The sequence below is a fragment of the Myiozetetes cayanensis genome, unplaced genomic scaffold, assembly GCF_022539395.1.
Source record: "Myiozetetes cayanensis isolate MyiCay16 unplaced genomic scaffold, myiCay2020 scf7, whole genome shotgun sequence".
Taxonomy (NCBI): Eukaryota; Metazoa; Chordata; class Aves; order Passeriformes; family Tyrannidae; genus Myiozetetes; species Myiozetetes cayanensis.
Genome location: NW_026087964.1, coordinates 8451834 through 8473428, shown reverse-complemented (window position 1 = coordinate 8473428; position 21595 = coordinate 8451834). Strand labels below are relative to the sequence as shown.

At 41.7% G+C, this 21595-nt stretch overlaps 1 protein-coding gene across 2 annotated transcripts in view; it reads left to right on the top strand.

Moving 5' to 3' along the window:
* Positions 1 to 19175, top strand: part of TBC1D14 (TBC1 domain family member 14) — a 69505-nt gene extending 50330 nt beyond the window's left edge. For both annotated transcript variants that reach the window (XM_050338191.1, XM_050338192.1), the window contains 4 exons: positions 1235 to 1363; positions 4316 to 4425; positions 14171 to 14429; positions 15901 to 19175. In XM_050338191.1, the coding sequence (XP_050194148.1) occupies positions 1235 to 1363; positions 4316 to 4425; positions 14171 to 14429; positions 15901 to 15966 (564 nt within the window). In that variant the 3' untranslated portion in view covers positions 15967 to 19175. The remainder of the gene's footprint in view (positions 1 to 1234; positions 1364 to 4315; positions 4426 to 14170; positions 14430 to 15900) is intronic.
* The last annotated feature ends 2420 nt before the right edge of the window (positions 19176 to 21595 follow it).

The following is a 21595-nucleotide window of genomic DNA, read 5'->3' as shown; positions in this document are numbered from 1 at the left end:
TTGTTGGGGGTCTGTGTGTGCTTTCTTCTATTTCAATACATGGTTAAAAAGTGTGTATAACAGTTCTCTTGCTAAATTTAAGCTTTTTAACAGGTTAAGTGGAAAACTCAAAAGGATATATTTGTACTCAAAAATACATACTTTGAAAATTGAAGTTGAAGAGAAGGTGTAGTTAAATTGGTCCTTTGAAGTACTTATTGTTAAAATCAGTCTGAGACTCTGCTGTTGAGGTGAAATGATAGGCTTCTCTGTGCCTTAGCACTGAGTGCTGCTGGACCAATCTCTGAAGCAATGCCCATTGAAGCTATATGAGCTCCCTCGTAGTGTTTGAAGTAGTGATTAGGAGAGCACTGAGTAGATTTCAGATACTCCATTTAGTCTCTTTTCCCAGAGCAGGGTTATGTATGGAGGCTTATTCTTTGTTCAGGAGCAGCTGTTTTAGACAAGGCAGATGCAGAAAGGTGACGTTTCTATTCTATAGTAGCATGTAATGCTTGGCAAGAGCTGCTGAACATGACTGCCAGGAAGGGAGACAAAGGGCAGGTCAGCTGGTGTGCTTCCTTTGGCTCAGCAACAACCTGTTGTGTTGGGAAGGAGCTGGTTCCTCAGGTTTGCAGGAATGGCTGTCACACCTTAGTCCATGTGACTCTGCAGTGGCAGCTCTGCTCCCTCAGAGTGAGAGAGCTTTGCCAGGATTCCATAACAGGCTTTATAGAAAAAGAGAACAATGTCATGAGCTTATGGTAAATGAAACAAGAGTTTAAATCTTAGGACAGTATTGCTTGTCAAATGAGTCACTGCAGTTGTCTGTACCTGCTGGTAATGGATGGAAAAAGGAAAGTACAGGCTTTGTCTCTCGGGTCCGAGTCCAGCTTTCCACAAATTAAGGGTATATGTGACCCATCCCTAGGAGAAGAGGGATTGCTTAGAAACGTCTTATTCTTCAAAAAACTCTTTATTCTGTGTCTTTGAAAGTGCTGTCATGCTAGCCTGTCTTAGGAGTTTTACTTGGAGTCTTTGAAAGAAGGCAACATGGGGATTGTTAGCTTCCATGCTCCGAGCATCTGATACCAAAGGTCACGTGGGTTCAAAAAAATCCTGCTTTTATGAATGTTTTTCAAAACTCAGCAGCTCAGTGAGTGCATTACACACCAGTGATCAGGAGGACAAAAGGAAGAAGTGTTGTTGGAAGAATACAGTCACTGCTGAATGGTAACACCTCTCCTTTCTTCAGGTACAGGGCATGTCATTCATAGCAGCAGTGCTGATCTTGAACTTGGATACTGCGGATGCCTTCATTGCTTTTTCTAACCTTTTAAATAAACCCTGTCAGATGGCGTTTTTCCGTGTGGACCATGGCCTTGTGAGTATGCGAGAAAGCTGTAACTGACATGTTGTGGATAATGTATGGGGAAAGTTTAAAAAAGAAATTAAAAATGATTGGATCAGTAGCTGGGAAAATAAGTCAGAATTTATTTTAAAGCAACGTGCTTGATAAACTAAGAAACCCCAACACACACATGCAGACTCCCTCAAAAAAGTCAACCCAAACCTAAGATCACCCCATTTACCTTTTTGAATAGGCAGGTGAATGAAATTTTTGAGCTGCTATTTTATGATGCTCAGAGAATATTTGTGAGAATATTATTCCAGCAATTGGAAGCTGAAAACACCGTAATGTTGGAAGTGCCTTGAAGGTGATTTTTATTGTAATCTAATGGGTTGCTAAAAACAGACTGCTGCAAGGAGAACCAGGTTTCCCATATCTTACCGTGGCAGCTGTGTTTGGGTCCATCAGGCTCCTTTCAGAGGAACAGACCCCTCCAATTTTCAGGGGGAACTGATTGCCTGTTTCTCTCTGGAGCATCTAAAATTCTGTGTTGGCATGTACAGTGGGCTACTGGTCTGTTATAGCAAAGTAAGACACATTTCTATTTTACTTTAAAGGTGGTTTTGTGTCAAATATATGGCACTCTTTATTTCTTTCTCATCTTTTAATGCTATGAAAATAGGATCTGCTTCTCAAGAGTTCAAGTGGGAGAAATAAAGCAAAGGAATTGATGACATCAACAGTAGTAACTTTCATGGCTTAAACAGTAGGACACTGGAGATCCTATCAGTGTTTCCTGCTGGAAAAAGAGTCTGTAATTCCTGTTGCAGTTCCTGAATCTCATGAGTTGTAAATGCCATGGGGAGATGCACTGCAGTGCAGACAGCACTAGTTGCAGTATCAACCCTTTCCATTATAGCACTTGTAAGAAGAGGACATGCTCATGCATTCAGAGTGTAAATGTGGTTCTTGTGAAGTTGATTTTGGACTTAAATTGACTAGAATAAGGTAAATATTTTTTTTTAGCTGGGAGAATTGGGTTTGGTGTGCTCTTGGATAGTGCTAGTTTGGTTCTATTAGCCTGTCCAAATAGAGACCACATGATAAATGTGTGCTTACAGAAGGGCAGAGATGGTGATAGATGAAATATTAATATATCATGAAAGCAAAAGCCATGATTTAACATCCCAAGGAAAATGTTGTATCTAATATTTCAAAGGGAGTAGTGACACTCAAGTGAGACAATTTTGGCTTCCTGTGGTTCGGATGGTGACCTGCTGTCTACCCTCAGCTTTTTGTGTCAGTTTTACAGCTTAATAAGCAAACGCTGATTTGTTGTATAATAAATAGAAAAATAAAATCAGCAGAAGTTAGTTGTGTAAGTTACAGTAATTCATACCAATTTATCTTGACTTCTTTTTCTAGTTAGTTTAATTAAACTACATTATCTTTTAATTAACACTAAATAAATGTCATGTTGACTGTTGATTTGATCAAGACAAATACCTGTACTGCTGCCCACATGACCATCAATAGATGTGATTGCAGCACTTACGTGTAAGGTCCCGTCTCTGAAGTGCTTTTGAAAGTAAGAGCTCCAGTAGAACTGCCTCACAGTGCTGCCAGCACATGAGCAGGTCACTGGGAAAGTAGAACTGTCTGAGGCATTACCTGGGTGTTTGGATTTCATGCATTTAAAAATCCCCCCGGGAAGCTGTTTCAGGTGCACAGTTCTCTAAAGTGGGTTCCTGGATTTCTGGAGTCACGTTTGACGTGAAGCTGTTTCTCAGTAACTGATGGTTCAGAGATTTAACATAACTTTGGTTATTTCTGTGGCATACACACATCTCTGATTGGCTAAAGCCTTATACTGACTACCAGGCTCAGTTTTTTATTTGCCATGTTAATGAAGGTAGTCCACAATCTGTCACTTCATTTAGAGGAAATGGGAAAAATTTCTATAAGGACAATTAAAAAAACTGGGGAAAAAACTCTAAGGAGGTAAATCTGTCAGGATTTCAGACAAGAGTCTCCAAAAGGATTCTCTTTCCCCTTTGCTGCCATGGTGTTTTGGGGGGGGGAAGTATGCTGCTGCAACTCATACTTTGAAGAAATCACAGCCTTTCCTTACTGCTTTTATTGGGATATTGTAGTTACTGATTCATTCAAGGACTTTGCCTAACTTTTGTCTCTGTAGTATAAAGGAGGGTGGCTAAACAACCTTTTGGTTTTAACCCTTAGTTGAATTGGAAGATTTGTTTTTTCTGTGCTGTCTCTTACAGAATTTGACTAAATACTCAAATTTGAAAATAGCATAAAAGTGTTTGGGTTAAAAGCAGTGCAGTTCTGGGGTTATAATGTCAGGCAGAGTTACAATCTGTTTCTCTTGCCTAGGTGTTTTGTCCCAGTCTTTGAGTTTTCTGTGTGAACTGCATCTCTTCCTCTTTGCAGTAGAAATTATTATCTTATTTTAAAACATATGGTATTACGTTGGTATTAGAATATGATTAGAATATTAAAATAGCTTTGGTGTTAGAATATGATTTATGAGTGGAATCTACTGTACTCTTCACTGTTGCTGTGGAGTGTCAACATTATTTTAGTTTTGTATTTCATTATGTTCCATTGAGTCTTGGATTTTGTTCAGTATAATATTAAATTACTACCACAAGCATAAAAACCCAATTCTGTTATATTTATTTTAAGAAATCCGCAAAAAACTTGTCTCCTGCTGGCATTTTTCTTTCCAAAGGAATCTGGCCAAGACCCAAACCAATCATTACATTGTTTAGTATGAGAATGATGTACAGAGTGGATCTTAAACTTCTCATGCTTGTGGATGCTGTTTTTTGTGTACATGCTTAGCTCTTTACAGTATCCTGTAGTTCATCTGATCCTATTTTAGAGAGCATTAATCCAACAACAGATAATGCATTTAAGCCTGTTAAGCTAACTGCTTGTTTTCTCCCCATTGTGTTTTCCCAGATGTTGACTTACTTTGCTGCATTTGAGGTATTCTTTGAAGAGAATCTGCCAAAGTTATTTGCTCACTTCAAAAAAAATAACTTAACTCCAGACATCTATCTAATTGATTGGTAAGGTATTGAAAGTGTAATTACTAATGTGCATACTAACATATAGCTCCATGTCAGTATTCATGACAGAAATTGGGGTATTCTTACCTGGTTTAATGTTCTTTCAAGATAAAGGCTCTATTTTTTTGTTCACTACTTGAGTTGTCAATCCAAATCATTCCCACCTACTTCTGTGATGTTTAGCATCTGCCTAACCTTTATTATTGTACTTGTGTTGAGTTGGAATCTTATCTGGAAATACTGCTGCACAGAAGTGTTTATCCATATTTAGTGCCTGTTTGGAATATCTTCTGAGAAAATCTGTTGGCCTTTCTATTGCATGTGCAGGTGTGTACCAGGGTGGTGTATTCAGAAAGTATTGCTAGTCTTGCATTTGAAATGTACAGTTTGTCCTGCCCAGAACAGGAAAAGCGTAGTTAAAACATGTGGCAATACAACATAAAACTACAGAAGAACTATTCCACTTAGCAGACAGGCAATTACAGTAGTTTTATAAGTTGAAACTGCTTTCCCTTTTAGTTCTAGTGTACTCAGAACCTTTTTCCTTGGAGAGGAAAAAAGACAAGGATCTTAATTGCACTTCTGCCAAATTTCAGTGTGGTATTAGGCATTTCAAATTGAATGTTTGCATTTGTGGCTACCAAACTTTGGTTTGGGGCAGTTAAAATGTCTCTTTTCAGCAAGACTTTGTTGTTAGTTTTGGGATTACATAAAAGCTTTTTTGTGAAAGATTGGTTTGCCCTTTAATTGTTGACATATGTTTCTGTTCTCGGGTATCTGCCAAATACCTTTAGTAAAAGAATTAAGGGCCCAGTGGTAACAACTTTTTTTTCCCCTGAGATTAATAAGTTATTATTTTGGAGAACATTTGTACTGTTATTGCAGTTCTAGCTGAACCACACTGGCAGTATCCTGATCTTTAAGACCTAATTGGTAGCACTGAACATGTTACTCATCTATTAGACAGAAATACATTTAAAGTAAAACAGTCCAATCCGACAGCTCCAGGTTTGAATACATGACTTTTCGTAGGATCATAGAATTGCTGGGGCATTGGAACAGTTTTCTGGAGATCATGTAGTCTAACCCTGCTAGAGCAGGGTGCCTGGGACCTTGTCCAACTGGGTCTTAAAGGTCCAAGGAAGGACATTCCACAGTCTCTTCAGGCAACTCTGTTCCAGTGTTCAGCCACCCTTGCAGTCAACAATCTTTCTATTTTCTTAGGTTTAAATGGAATTTTCTGTATTTCATTTTGTCCTCCTTGGCTCTTGTCCTTTCGCTGGACACAACTGGGAAGAGTCTGGCTCTGTCTTCTTTACGTCCTCCTACCAAGTGTTTTTAGACATTTGGGTCTGAGCCATCTCTTCTCCCAGCTGAACAGTCCCAGCCTGCTCAGCCTCTCCCTGTGTATCAGGTGCCCCAAGCCTTCAGTCACCTTCATGGTGAGCTGGACTTGCTCCAGTATATCCATGTCTCTCTTGTACTGGGAAGCCAGTGCTGGCTCATCAGTGCTGAGTAGATGGATGAGCTGCCATGGCTTGCTGGCAGTGCTGCTCCTGCTGCAGCCCAGGATTTGTGGTGCTCTTTGCTGCAATTGCTGGCTTAAATTCAGTGTGGTGTCCACCAGGACCTCCATGTCCTTTTCTGCGAAGCTGCTTTACAGCCAGTTGGTTTCCCAAATGTGCTGGTACCTGGGCTTATTTCCTACCCAGGTGCAGAACTTGGCATTTCCCTTTGCAGGACGCCATGGGATTCATGATGGCTCACTCCTGCAGTGTCTCAGGGTCGCAGTGGAGTGGTGTATCAGCCACCCCTCTCAGTCTTTATCACCTGCAGATGTGCTGAGGGTATGGTCTGACCCATCATCTGGGGCCCTGATGAAGACATTTAAAAGTGTTGGAAGAAATCAAACCCTGGAGGACACGACCAGGGAGTTGGCTTGAAGCTGTACTTCATGCCACTAATGACAACCTTCTGAGCTTGGCAGTGTCACCTGGTTTTCAGTCCACCTTCACTGTCCATTTGTCTAATCCATACTTCATCAGTTCATCAGCAAGGATTTTATGGGATACATCGTTGAAAACCTTGCTATCAAGATATGCAACCTCCATTTCTCTCCCCTCACCCACCAAGCCAGTCATCTCATTGAATAAGGCTATGAACTTTGATCAGGCATGATTTTGGCTTGATTTAATCCACATTGACTTCTCCCAATCACCTTTTTGCCCATTGCACTTTTTAAATGATCTCCAGGACTTTTTCTTCCATTACTTTCTCAGGGATGGAGGTGACACCAACCAGTCTGTAGTTTGCAGGATCCTACCTCTTGAATACAGGAGTGACGTTTGTTTCCTTCAAGTCTGGATAACTGGGATCTTTCAGAGATAGAGAGTGGCCTCACAGCAACACCAGGCAGTTTCCCACACACTTGTATATGCCCCATTCATTTAAATGTTCCCTAATGTGATCCTCCTCCAGCTGGGGTAGGGTTTTCTTGCACTTGGCTTTCCCACTGGTTGGGAGGCTCTGGGCTTCGTGAAGGCAGTGAGTACCACAGCCTTCTGAATGACCCTTGTCACCAGGTTCCTTGCCCTGTTCAGCAATGGGCTCATGTTTTCCTGCATCTTTTTACCTGCTGGTGCAGGAAAATCCTCCTTCTTGTTGTTAACATCCATTGCTGGATTCAACTCCAAATAGACTTTTGATTTCCTAGCTCTTTCTTTGTATACTCAGGCAATGTCTCTGCATTTCTCCAGGGTCACCTGCTCCTCATTCAGCCTCTTTTATGCTTCCTCTTTCTTTATTTTTTGAGTTTTGTCAGGAGGTCCTTGTTTATCCCTACAGGCTTCCTGCTGCCTTTGCTTGAGCTCCTTGATTTGCATATGCCTTTTGCACAGAGGGTGGTGTAACTTGGGTTTTGTGTGACTTGGCTTTTACACTGGGATTAAATATTAATGCACCACGAGTAGGGGAATGAGAGGGTGTGTAATGTACAGGCTCATTTCTCCCAACATTTAATGGGAGAAATACCATTGGAAGGATTTTATGACTGAAGGCTGAGAATATTAAACTGAACTAGATCTATGCCCAGAGTATGGAAAAAGTACTGGGACAGGATAGAAGGGAAGAAAGAGAACAGAGGCTGGTGTGTTCAGTGATAAGAGGAAAGGTGTTGAAATTGCATTGCCTCAGACAATGTTGTGAAAAAACAGTGTGTGGAGGAAGCAACTGAATAAAAGGGATATCAGAATAAGATGACTGTAAACATGTGGGAGAGTAACTGGATAGACAACATTGAAATCACCAGGTTATTGTATTTTTAATGGATAATAATGTCAATAGCAAAAGGCAGTCTAGAAATAACATTGACGTGTTACTTGATGGGGGTGGGCACTTCACAAACAGGACATAGACAAGGCACAGGAGTTGAACCTGGGATGGGGAAACCCTGGATGTTCATACAGACTGGAGAATGAGATGCTGGAAAGCAGTACTGTGGAAAGGGACCTGAGGGTCCTGGTTGATGGCAAGCTGAATGTGAGTCAGCAGTGCCCTGGCAGCCAGGAGGGCCAAACGTGTCCTGGGGGGCATCAGGCAAAGCATCACCAGCCAGGTGACGGAGGGGATTGTCCCGCTCTGCTCTGCACTGGGGTGGCCTCACCATGGATATTGTGGCAGTTCTGGCCACCACAAAATAAGAAAGATATTAAACCATGAGAGAGTGTCCAAAGGAGGATGACAAAGGTGGTGAAGGCCCTGAGGAGGAGCCGTATGAGGAGCAGCTGAGGGCACTTGGTCTGTTCCACCTGGAGAAGAGGAGACTGAGGGGAGATCTCACTGGAGTTACGACTTCCTTGTGAGGGGAAGAGGAGGGGCAGGCACTGATCTCTTCTCTGTGGTGACCAGAGACAAGACCTGAGGGAATTGTCTGAACTTGGGTAAGGGGAGGTTTAGGTTGGATATTAGAAAGAGGTTCTTCTCCCAGAGGGTGGTTGGGCACTGGAACAGGCTCCCCAGGGAAGTGGTCACAGCACCAAACCTGACAGAGTTCAAGAAACATTTGATCTCAGGCACATGGTGTGACTCTTGGGGTGGTCCTGCGCAGGACCAGGAATTGGACTTGATGATCGTTGTGGGTCCCTTCCAACTCAGGATGTTCTATGATACTATGGATTAGTAGTTTAATATGATGCTGTCATAAATAAGGTGATTCTTATGTAGGAGAAACTAAAACCAAGCATCTCCATGGTGCAGGCATGTTAATATCATACTGACTTCAAGCTTTTCATTGTAAAGGAGAAATCCTGAGGGACAACAGCAGAAATCAGAAATGTAGAAAAACAGAAAAAAGGTTAAAGGTTTATGTTCCTTTCAGCAGTTTCAGTAGATAGACTATTATATTTTCTTGAGCAAACCTTTATGTGATCAGTTGTTCTCTCCTAGCACATATATGGGGTAAAAAAAACCAAACACAAAAACAAAACAAAAACCACCAGAAGAAGAAAAAATTACAGACTTGTGAGCAAAGAACCGAAGTGGTGAAGTCTCTGTTGAAGTGTTGTTAAAGTGTTGAAGCACATCAGGTCCCCTTTTTGTTCCCTCTGTGGGTGTTGTTGAGAGCACTTGAAAGAAACTTCAGTCAGGAGTGACTGTGGATGGCACTTCTCAAAGTCTTTGTATCAGTGGACTGACAGCCCTTAGCGTTTCTTGCTGACTACCTGCATCCATATTCAAGCCATTTATTTTAATTCCAAGGATAATTTACTGTGTTAATCCTGTCCCTAGAGAGTCACAACACTGTGATCTTGCATAGGGATATAGGCTGTTCCAGATGGACCTGCCCAATCTTGTATTAAACTTTTTTACACTTGTCTTGAGGTAGACAGCTTGTACCACTCTGTCCTTAATTTTGTTAGGCAGTGCAGGTTGTATTTAACTGTGTAAAACTTTTGTATCTCATTTGAATAGGTACATGTATCTGTGTGTAAGTGATGTATGTGTGTGTGTGCATGCAGACATATTTTATACTTCAAAATACTTTGATCCTGTAGGAAGCAGATTTAGATTTTTTTTTTTTTTTACTTCACCACTAAGTGTGGCTGCTTTGTGTTTAAAGTCAGGGAAGAATAAGGTACAGTGTCACATTGAGTAGGCAGACCTTTTGCCTGTAGGTAGGAATCTTTGTGAAACAGCCTTGCTCTAACAACATTACTTTTATTTAAATGAGCATTTGTTCTGAGCCCCAGAGGGATGCCTGCTGCTATTCCTGTGGCTGGTGTGGTTACTGTGCAGGCATGTGTGCAGCAAAGCTCAGCTGGTGCCAGCTCTGGGAGGGCTCCAGGAGCCAGTACCACACGGACCAGTTGCTGGGAAACCCTCCTGTTCCTGCCACAATTACAGTGGAATCAACTAGTCTGCTTTGTGCCTCTTCCTGTAAGCAGTGCTGCAGGGGGTGGCAGTAGAAATGGTGTGCTTAAATAATTTTTGAAGGGATGTGTTCCAAGAAAAAGAAATGCTGTGCAGGTAGGTGGGCCCAGCTGTGCAGGTGATGCACTGCTGCTCTGGGCTTTCTTGGGCGGAGGATTTAGAGAGGGGAGCCCCCCTGCCAGTTTAGTTCCACCACTGCCTTCTGTGGTGGGAAAACTCCAAGGACTGAGTAGCTTAATAAAAAGGTACAGTGGCATGATTGTCTGAGGATACCTGCCACAAGTAAGGTGTCTCTCTTACCAAAGGACCCATGTGCTTCAAGCCCAAACTCTGACTGATAAATCTCACCAGAAAGAACTCAAAGGCTATGCAGGTTTTGACCCTTTTTTTTTTGAGAATGTAGAGGGGATCAGGTGTAAAAGAGCTGTAAAGAGCAGTGTGCAGTCAGGTTCACAGAGAACAGAGGGAAATAGTGTGTCTGAATAGCCCAGTTTTGGCCTCTCACTCTATCAGCTGATGTTCTGCAGGCTCTTGTGAGCAGAGCATAATGTGGATCTGCCAAGGGCACATGCTGTCTATTTATGGCCTGCTGCTGCTGTACAAACACCTCTTTATCCCTACTCAGAAAAATGATTTTGGCAATAATTATAGCCAAAGGCTGTGTTTGTTCTGATGGATTGATCAGTGATTCTGTAGTATTACATGGACTGTGATTGTGCTCTGAGAACAGGAACTTTCTATTGACACCATGTGCTTGTTATGATAAAGGTCCAAGGCACTTTGTGTGGCCATTTTCAATGGTCACTTTCAGTAAGATATTTATAAGCTTGCTCTGTGTTACTTTAAGAAAAGCATAGTCCATGTCATGCCAGTAACTCTCCACTCCTGCCAAAAAATGTTGCTTAAGATATTTTAAGTGTATGTCTTCTCATCAAAGAATAAAATGGACTGTAATTCTGTCTAAAGTTTTTTGGGGACATCCTGATTTTTTGAATTGGAATTGTTACCAGACTCCAAAAGATGCCAGTCTTCAACCCAGTTTACAGTGTGCTTATCCTTATATCGCTGCAGATTGGGGTGGAATCAATGGAAATATTGCAAGGTTAGCAAGCAGGGCTTTTTGGGTGCTTCTGACTGGTTAGAAATTGCTTAGAAACACACAGTATTTATATTATATTGATACATTTTACAGTGCAGTCTGGTTTGCTGAGTGCTAAGAAGTTGCTCTGTTGCAGTCAGTGTTTTATATTACACAATATTTACTTCCTTTTTTTTTCCCTTGTAAGGAACAAAGTAAATACTTCCACTTTTTTTTTTTTTTTACACTGTAATGATTTTAAAATTTACAGACCTGAGAAAAGAATGTGTAGTGCAAGAAATATCCAAGATCTGATTTGCATCAGTGTTGTGCATGAGTTGCCAATCTGAAATATGGGATACCTGTCTGCATTACTCTTGGTAACAATATCTTATGAAGAGTTTTTAAGTAGAAAAGAAAGAGAAAAAAGGGTAGGGGGGAAGAAGGAACAAAGGAATGAAAGCACAGAGCCTGTGATTATCATGGTAGAGGTGCTCTGCTTTCTTGATAACATTATGTTGTCACTTTTGCTGTGAGCAGCAAATGAGCCAGGACCTCATGGATCTACCTCAAAGAACACGTTCATCGTAAGCAGGGCTGGGGAGGAGCAGGAGCTTCTGGCACTTCTTTTTCCCCTTTTCCAAACAGAGAGAGGCCAGTGGGGTGCATCTGTGTTACTGTGACCCTGCCACTGCCGTGTGAGTTGGTTTGCTGTCTGCACCTGGGACTTGACAGTGGGTTGGAAGAGACCTGCAGACAGAAAACCATCCGCAGCACAGAGGGAGCAGGCAATGTGCAGGGAGTGTGCCAGTGCTGCTGAGAGCCACTGCTATCACTGGTTTGGTTGAGCAGCTGCTTTATTGCTGTGATAAATTTCAGCTGGGTCTCAGCCCAGTAGCTCAGATGTCTGATAAAAAATGTCTTTCAGTAGGAAATGTTTGAAGGGAGCAATCGCTGTATCCATTACTAGCAGTGATTCCTACTGATGTTTCATTGCTTGGTCTAGGGGGCCCGGTCTCTGTTTTTAGGACTTACTGCCTCAATTCCATCCAAGGATTAATGCAAGTTAATTGCCTCGTGAAATTCCTGCAAATGGCGCTTCCTTCCAAATTATAAAGAACTCAATGGCAAATACCTTATTTGATGTGACAGCTTTTTTGATGTGAGCAAATATTCTCATACAAAAGTAGTGTTCTAATAAATAGTTCTTTCTTCTGACAGTTAATTTTCCACGTAGTTGGAGATTTAATACACATGGGTTATTCAGGTTAGGTCTGAATCATGACAGAATAATAGCTTTTGAGAATAGAAACAGTTCCAAAAAAATTGGCATTGTTGCTTATCTTTAACCAGGACTCATTTCTGGCTGGGTGTTTGCCTGCTGCTTGGTGACCAGGAAAGGACTCAGTTGAATTGCTTCCTATTACACTGTTCCTTTTAAATTGAGAAGCTGCTGCTGTTTCCTGTGCATGTGTGTGTAGACAAAACTCTTAACTGTGCTGTGTGGGTATTCTGTGGCAAGACAGGTTTATGTGGCGTGTGACTGTACAAAAGTATTGAAAGATGATAAAGTCTGCAGTGCACCACCAGCCAGTAACCCAAAGAAGCTTGTACAGTGCTGTTCTTTCACATTTGTGTAGGTATGCAGAATACATACATGAACAATTTTGTGTTGGTTTTTTGTTTGTTTTGGTTTTGTTTTTTGTTTTTAATCACAGACTCTTGTTTATTTATTTTTATAATTCTAATCTAGCTCTTTGGAGAACAGAATTTAAATGATTTTCACTTGTTATAAAAAGATTGCAATGAGAGACCCAGAAAAAAGCAGAATCCTAAGGATCATAAATCTGCAATTCACTTGCTACCTGAGTTTATGCAAATGTTAGTTTCGTCTTGATGTTTCTAAAATGAATAAATTTTCCCTTTCTTCTGTCGTGTGCTGATTCACACAGAAGCTGGATACTTGATGATGCATCATTCAAATAATCTTACATAGTGAAAAGCAGATACTGCAGAAAACCTTTGATTATTAGGATTTGCTGTGAAAATACATTATTTCATATTCTGTGCCTATATATACATGTATGTATGTATCTGTTTAATTTTATTTTTTAATGTAAATCTGAGTTTCTTAAATGAAAAACTTGGAGGGGATAGGGGGTAGTCTTAAACAAAGGATAACTGCTGTTCGATTCAAAATACTTGAACTTTTTTGTGACATGTCATGTAAAGGTTTTGATTTAAATTTGAGCCTTTGCTGACCTCTGCTGGGGAGAGAATTCTGTGCAGTTTTACAGAGATTTTTGTGCAGTGCATTTGGGGAAAAAAGTTCTCCCTGAATTCTGAAGGAAAAAAAGCCCTGTAACTCTTTTCCCATATATACTGTAAAGTGATTCCAGGAAACTCAAATCCCTTCACTTGCAGTTGGGTCATTGTTGGTGGCAGTGCTCGTGCTCTGCTGTGTAGCCAGTGTTGGATGGAGGAGAGAGAGGGGGGAGCAGCTCGGTGTTCCTGCCTGCAAGGCTGTCAGCATTTTGGTGAAGGAAGAAATGTGCTCCTGGTAGTTAATGAAAACACAGTTGGAGCAACCTGGAGGAGGTTCTTGCTTCTGCTATTACCCTTTTTCTTTGGGGATCACATCCCTTCAGCCATGCTGAGCCGCCATCAGATCACAGCCATCTGCACCTTCTCTCTGGACATCCTGCTGTTTCTCTCAACTCATGAGAGGTTAAACTGATCTTTCCTCCAAAATTCATGCTATTGTTATTTTGCCAGTCAATCAGGCCTAGAACACAAGAGTTTATTTTACACATCTCTGTTGTCTGATCGACAAAATTCCCTTTGCAGTTTGTCTTAAGGTTCAGCATTTTGCATTTTCACAGCTGAAACTGCATCAATCCTCAACTCTGAAGTGATGATTGAATAGGCCTCTGATTATACCTGTGATCAGTGCCTGGCCATCATAAAACCATGTATATTGTGTCCTTGGTGTGATCTAAGAAAATCAAACTCAGAGACCCAGGCTGATAGCAAGATGCCTTACTGATTGTACAATTTGATATTGTTTTGTGGATTGGTATGCTGCAACTAACAGAAGTACTTCTGAAAAACAAACAGGAATATTCAGTTATAAATATTTGAGAAGCCTCAAACTTACTTCTGGTCAGTCTGTGTCCTTCTGTGACTACCCAAGATGTTTTTCTTGTCCAGTAACTCTTAAAATTTTGTTCCATTTTTCAGGATATTCACATTGTACAGCAAATCTTTGCCACTAGACTTGGCATGCCGTGTCTGGGATGTGTTCTGCCGTGATGGAGAAGAGTTCTTATTCCGTACAGCGCTGGGAATATTAAAACTTTTTGAAGATATTTTGACTAAAATGGACTTCATTCATATAGCCCAGTTTTTAACAAAGCTACCTGAGGACTTGCCTTCAGAAGAATTCTTCACATCTATTGCTGCCATTCAGATGCAAAGCAGAAACAAAAAATGGGCTCAGGTAAAGAGGATGTCAATATTTGATAACTGATGATTGCACTGTACTCGTGAAAATGGGGTTTGACAACATCTGGAAGAACATTTTAGCAGAGCTAGTGTTTGATTTTGGAGGTAGGTGGGACTGTGTAGTTCACTCCATGCTTTTAGCATAGGTTGAGGTAAGTGGATTCCCTGAGCTTACTCTCCTCTGGAAAGGGAGAGCTCAGTCAACATTCAAAATTGAAATGCTGAGTGAAATTGATGAAGTGTCACACAGCTTTTAAAATTTATCAGTTACAAAGGCTGCTGGCAACATTACAACTTGATATTTATAAGCAGAAATTCACACTTTGGGAGATGATGACAATTTGTTGGGACACGTTATCATACAGTTGTCATCTTGATTTTCTTCAGGATCTCTTCTGCAAGATTTAGGGCTGTACAGAAGTGATTGCATCTCTGACTTCTTTATTGGAATTTGGCATGTGATTTCAGAAATACTCTCATCACTGTAATTTCAGCTAAATTCCAGCTTAAAGAAAAAGGATGTGTCATCTGAATGTGAAAATGGTTAAGTGGCTGTAACAGCCATTCATGCTGGAGAGTGGAACCCTCCTTTTTTATTATTTTTTCTTTTTTCAAAGCAGTAATACAGCCCACTTCACCAGTGGTTCTGTAACAGACCTCTGCCCGTTCTACCCAACTATCTTTTTGCAGTGAAACTGAAAGGTGATGTTAAATGTGGTAGTTGGGGCAATTCGGCTGCAACTGGGTGTTTATGGTCCTTTCCTGGGGTAGAAATCTCTGCCTGCAGGTGCTGGGGATTGCCAGCTTGCTCTTTGAGGTGAGGATTTCTCACCTTCCCAGCAGGAGTAGCCCGCAGCCCTCTGAGCCCTGTGTGGTGTGTGAGAGGGAGCAGAGCCTGCAGTGCCCACGAGAGCGGCACAGGGACAGCGTGTCCTCCCTGACACCCCCTTCCTCACAGAGGAGCTGGCATTCCACCTCTGCCCTTGGTCCTGAGTCATCAGCACAGATCCAGCTTTGTTTCTTTGCTCAAGAACTTTTTTCAGCCAGTCCCTACAAGTATCCTCCCAGTCTCTCATTCCTCACTCAGTTGACCTCACTCACCTTCCTGCAACGTGTCTGTCGTGTGTGCGTGAGGATTGCATTCCAAGTAAATTCTCAGCCTCCTGCTGCTTCCTTTGCAGGGAAGGAGGGACAGGGGTCCTGTTCTGCCAAGTACCCCAAGTAACAGGCTTCAAAAGTGTCTGTTGGGGGGAGGTGGACCTTAAATCTTTGTTAAATCCATCACTATCCAAGGGCTTACGGGAGAGGTCTCTGTCAGTGGAGAGGTTCTGTAAATTTGATTACATTTAATAGTTAAAACAGTATTGCTCAGACATAATTAAATTGGAAACTCTTCAGACAATGATCTATTGAGTCATTTTTTAAATCTAGTCTTTTTCTTCTCTCTCATTCCTTGAAATGTCTAGATCCTGGCTGCTCTGCAGAAGGATAACCGGGAAATGGAGAAAGGAAGCCCTTCACTCAAACGTTAACGTTGGGTTTGCCTCCTGTGACTCAAAGGAAAAGAGCTCAAGTGGCAAAACTATCGAGTACTGTTTGACATGTATGAGCCTGCAAATCAAAGTGTTATTTCTGAGGTTTCTTTAGTAGTAGGATAGCCTTAAAGGGGAGAGAAAAAAAATAAGGAGGAGAAAGAGGAAAAAAAAAAAAGAAAGGAAATCAGGGGATAAACCCCTTATAAACTAAACCTAGGCTTAGCCTTAAACTTTTAGTGGTATGTGCATATGCTGTGGAGAGCATTACAACATTCTGTACTTCTGATGAGAGCAGTGAAACAAAATAATACCAAGGCTTTGGCTTTTTCTGAGTCTCTTTCCTTTGATGTTTTCAAAGACTGGACGTTCTGCAATGTTGGTTGCTTTAAAAGCTATTCCTCTGTTTCATTCTTAGGCAGGATATATTTCCAATACCTATAAAAGTCCCTGGATCTGAATTTTAAATAACTGGTGCTGGAATTTATAGTTAAATGATGTGAGGACCATTTCTTTAGAAATGCTTCTATTTTATAGGCTGTGGGTCCCATTTACCAAAGAAATCATGTAGATGTAGAACTACATTCCTTTCTTTAATAAGAAAAAGTTAAGAGAAAGTAACCTTGAAAGAGAAGTCACGCTAGCAGTGCAAAACCAATTATTCTTCAAGATGCCTTGGAAATTTGTTTTGAATCTGGATGCATATGAAGGAAATTCCATTAATCAGACTAGATCCTAAGCTCACCCAGAGGGTTCTAGTGTTAAGCTGGCATCATTTCCCAGTTGTACTCTCTCTCCTCTGGTTAAAGCCAGTCACATACCACTAAAGGCATGTTTTCATGTCTCCAGTCATGCTGGTAAAACTGGGGGCTGAGCAGATAAACTGAGAAATGGTTAAAAGCAATTTTGATAGTTACTTTAAAACCAGCTTTGCTCCCTGGCAAAGCTGGGGAGGAAGGGTGAGGAGAGCAGTCAGGTTCTGCAATGCTGCTGCTGGAAAGAAAAGGTTCTGTGGGATCTCCTGGACCTGCTGCTGCTGCTCCGGGGAAAGCGTAATGTGGAGCTGATGATACAGTGACAAGTGAAAGAAGTTTACTGGGAAATATGCCAGACAAACACCATCAGGATAAGTACAACCTGTCATTCCGAGCCTTTTATCTGGCCTCTAATACATGAGAGCAAATTAACCAACAGCAAACCGTGGCTACATAAACCCCTAACACATCTCAGATCCCCTCTGCCTCCAGTTGAAGGGCAAATCACGAGTGCCTCTGCTTCACAAGAATGTTTATTGCATAGTGTGTAGTATAAAATCTATTTTATAGTCACCATCGTTGAAAAGGGAAATGTAACTAAAGCAATATTTGTGTTAACTGTAAACAGAGGTTGCTAAACCCTCCAGATGTGTGGTCAGCGGTTTCCCAATGCTCTTCAGTCTGGTTTATGCTGATTATTTTGGCATAGTCTGAATGAAACAATGAGAAGAATAGTTGTACACTGCTCAACTCCACATTTAATGTCAAGTACTGTGGGACTTAATCAAGGAAATGTCTTCTGGTAAAGACAGCGTTTCTGTGAGGGATAGTTTGATTGGAATATTAAGAAGAGTGAGAACAAGATTCCCTGGTAAGTGAGGACTCATAATCACCTTGAAAGATGTGTAATGCAAATGCAGCCTGCAAGCCTGATACCTCATTGACCTCTTTTCCTGTTCACTTTGTGTACCTGGTGTAATGGATGTGGATTTTTTGTTGGTCATCTTAATTGCTCCACAAGACTTCTTCTAGGTCATCACTTACTGAAAATAGACGTTAAGGTGTTGATAGGAAATGTGTTAATTCTCCCAGAATTTGTACATCTTAGGTTCTCCAGTGACTGGTACTTGTATGCTACATTGCTTTGAAGTGCAGTAGAAAGCAGGAAGGTCAGTAAGTGTTTTTTAATATTACTTTTTTCTATTGCTACAACAAATATGCCTTTCCACGAAGGATACGAGAGGCCTACCACCCAAAACATTTGCACTATGCTTTTAAACGGTTTGTTAAACACGGAGAGAACTTTTTCCTCAGTATACATTTGTAGGTGGTACTGTAACTGGCTTTGCAATTTAAGTCTTCACTGCAACCACATTTGTATTTCCTTTTGAAGCAAGTCTACAAGTGTGGCTCATTTGTCTGGTTAAAAACGCATTTTTTAGCTACTTAGGTATGTTGGCAGCCATCGACAGCCTGTTCTTTTTCTTGTCTCAATAAGATGTTGAATGTAACAGTGACAGTGGGCACAGCTGTGGGGAAAAAGGCCTGCTGCAACACTCGTGCACTGTTTGTTACTTGCAAATGTAATTATTTTGTTTTTGTGATTTGATCTTTCTGTTCTTAGAAGTTGTATATATTTTCTAAATGAGTTCTTTGTGTATATAAGGTATGTTCTTTAATGAAGAAACAGCAATGCAATAAGGAGCTTTGCACAGTTTGTTTTCAAACAAAATACATGTGAAAAAATAATCACCTGCCTAAACATGCAGTTGTTTCAACTTCTTAGTAACTTGATTTGAAGGCAACGCTTGAATTTTGATAAAAAACAGAGATGAGTAGTAAGGGCATAGAATTACTTGCCAGTGAGCTTTTTAAGTTTCTTGCAGCATACCAAATCTCTTAATTAGCTGTTACAGAAATCTTCCTTAAGAAATTCAGGGAATTGCATTAAAGAATTTGACAATTTCATTGTTCAGGTGCTTGAGAGTATCTGTAACAAGATGCATGAGATTTTCTTTCATTGAGCAAATGTCCCCATCAGGCAAACTTTCTTTTCTTCTTGTGTTTGAGGAAAAATAAAACTGCTGCAATACACAGAAGTACCACTGTAGGTGCAGCAGATCAGAGAAACTAGAAAACTTCAACCAGCTTTGGGATTCTGTACAATCTGCACTTTATAATAAAGCAGTTTTGCAACTTCAATCTGCAATCAGTCATTAACATTATTTCGCTTAGTAAACAATTTCATTCGGGAAAAAACGGTACCTTGTAACAGGTTATTTTTGAATGTTTTAAGAAGTAGAATGACATACAGAGAACTGTTGATACATCCCCTGTACATCATGTTTAAATTGGGTTACTGTAGTTACTACGTTTGTTTAGATATGTGTATCAAACTGGAACTTTTTTCAACTGTAAATATATGGTTTTGTTAAATAAAGTCATGTAAAGTTATCTTAGTCACCTGTTGTTGGTGTAATTCACAAACTCAAAATCCCAGTACCTCTCTGTTTTTCACAGGTTTCTCTGGCAGTTTTTGTCTGTCCAAAAAGAGGACTTCGAGCCATTTATGTATTGCAGGTGGAGGACTTTTTGCTGATGCTTTCCAGGTTAAAATACCTGTTAAATTTTATGAGACAGTTAGCAGATTTTAATACTGTATGGTGCCCACGCTTTAATCCCATTTCATACACCTTTCTCGGGAGTAGGTCTGAGATCTGATAAATATATTTTGAAAAAGAGCTGTAAATACATTTCTGTGACATGTGCAAAACTCAGAAATACCTGAACACATTATCCTATCTTCTTTTGAAAAGAAGAAATCTTGGTTTATTGCAAGTTTTATAATCACAAAGCATTTTTGTGCTTTAGGCAGTGTTGTTTTACTTCTTAAACAGGCATAACTTCAGAGCCTGAAGTGGAGAGGCTTCCTGTGGCTTAACTGAGAAGAGGCTGAAGCACCAAATAAAAGACAGATGAAAGAGTGGAAAGAAGGCAGGACCTGTGCAACAAGGAGGCCTTGGCTGCTGAAGTTCTGGTTTCTCCAGTGAGCATATATCCCACTTCCTTTTGCTGAAGTATCTTCCTGTTTGATTTGCTGAATTAGGATATAAAATCAGAATTCCTCTCCATAAGCTGATACCAAGAGAGGTTTATGTTGTATCTCTTACAGAGTTGCACAAATCTGTTCAGAACTAGATACAATTTTCCTTACCTGTGTTCCCAATAGGAATTCCAATCTGTTTGAAGGGAAGTATTTTCCTCTGTGCCAGCAGATGAGATTAGGAACTAAAAAGACATTTGTCTCTACTGTTTCCCAGTGGGATGTCTTCCTGTATTTACAGGAGGACAATGAAGGAACCTCTTTGATCTTCATCCTCAGGGTGCTTTGGAAGGTTTAGGGTAGCAGAGGGTTGTTGCAACTCAGTGCTGAGAGAAAAAGTCCTGGGGACAGTGTGTGAAGTTTAAACAGTGTCTCGGGAGTATTTGTTTCAGTAGAAACACTCAGTTCAGAGAATTACACCCTCAACCTTGCCTGCACCTTCCTGCCTTCTCCAAATGTCAAACATGCAGCAGTGAAAAGCACCTGAGATTCATTTTCCCTGCTTCCCCTCCCTTAATCTATTTACAGTTACTGCTTAATAGTGTTTAACAAGTTAAAGGAAGGTTTGTGTGTCTTAACACAAAAGCAGCAAGAAGTGTAAGAATTTTCCTGGCAGGAATTTGTAAAAAAGGAGAGATGACCACTGATCGTCCTTAGTGATTTAGGAGAACTCCAGGGAACAGCAGGAGCATTCTCAACTTGTGCAACAGCCGCTCTGCCAGCAGAGCTCACTTTGTTAATAGGATTTATGATAAAAGGTACAGATTTTCACGTCTTTTTTGTTTTTCTGAAGAGATGTGGTTTGAGTTACACTTGTCTCCTTTTGCTGTCCAGCAACCACCACAGAGACAGACCTAGTGGTACTTTGTGAAAAGTTTTTGAACATTAGTTGTGTCACGTCCCTTCCTGGGCTGAGTGTTGGAGCTGCCGCAGATCACGGGTGTCTCGGTCATCTGCAGAGCGAGAGCCATGCCCTGCTCCTGTGTGTGTGTGCAACAGCTCTGCAGAGCTCAGGGCCGCGGGAGAACATCAGTCACTACTGCAGGAGGAGTGTGAAAGGACTGATACAGCCTTGCTATGACAAGAGAACGAGTTTTGAACATTCAGTAGTCTAAGAAGAACTTGATGTTTTGTCACTCAAATATGCAGGTAATTCACAAAACCTAATTCAGAGGCGACTTAAAAGAGGAAGGTGTGAGCCGTTCCCAGCTGTCTCTTTATATCGGTTTATCTGCCCTTTATCCCCATATGTGTGCAATCCGAGATTTGTGTGCTTTGTTTAAATGCACACACACGGCATTTTGAAGCTGGAACCAGCAGCTCCGCAGTCCTGGTCCCACAGGGGTGCAGTTCCCGCCTGTGCTGGAAAACGAAAGGAGTGCACTCTTTACCCCTGGGCCGTGTGTTCTGTGCCGTGCGTTCCGCCGATCCCGTCCCTGCGAGCCTTCGAGCCTTCGATGCAGCCCCGGGCACGACCGGCACCGCCCCCGCCGCTTCCCCCGTTGCCGGGCAACGCCGCTCGGCCCCGCCCCCTCTCCCCGGGCTGCCAATCCGCGGCGGGTTCGCTCGGGGTCGCCCCTCCCATTGGCCGCGGGGAAGGCGCACGGGCCCCGCTCGGCCAATCGCGGCCGCCCGCTCTCTCTGACACGCCCCGCGCCGGGGCGCCCTGTCCCCATTGGCCGGGCTTCCGCGTGGCACCGCCCCCCGGGCGCGTTGCCATTGGCCGCGGTGCGGCGGGGGGCGGTGCCGCGCGCGCGCGCGGGCGGGGTAA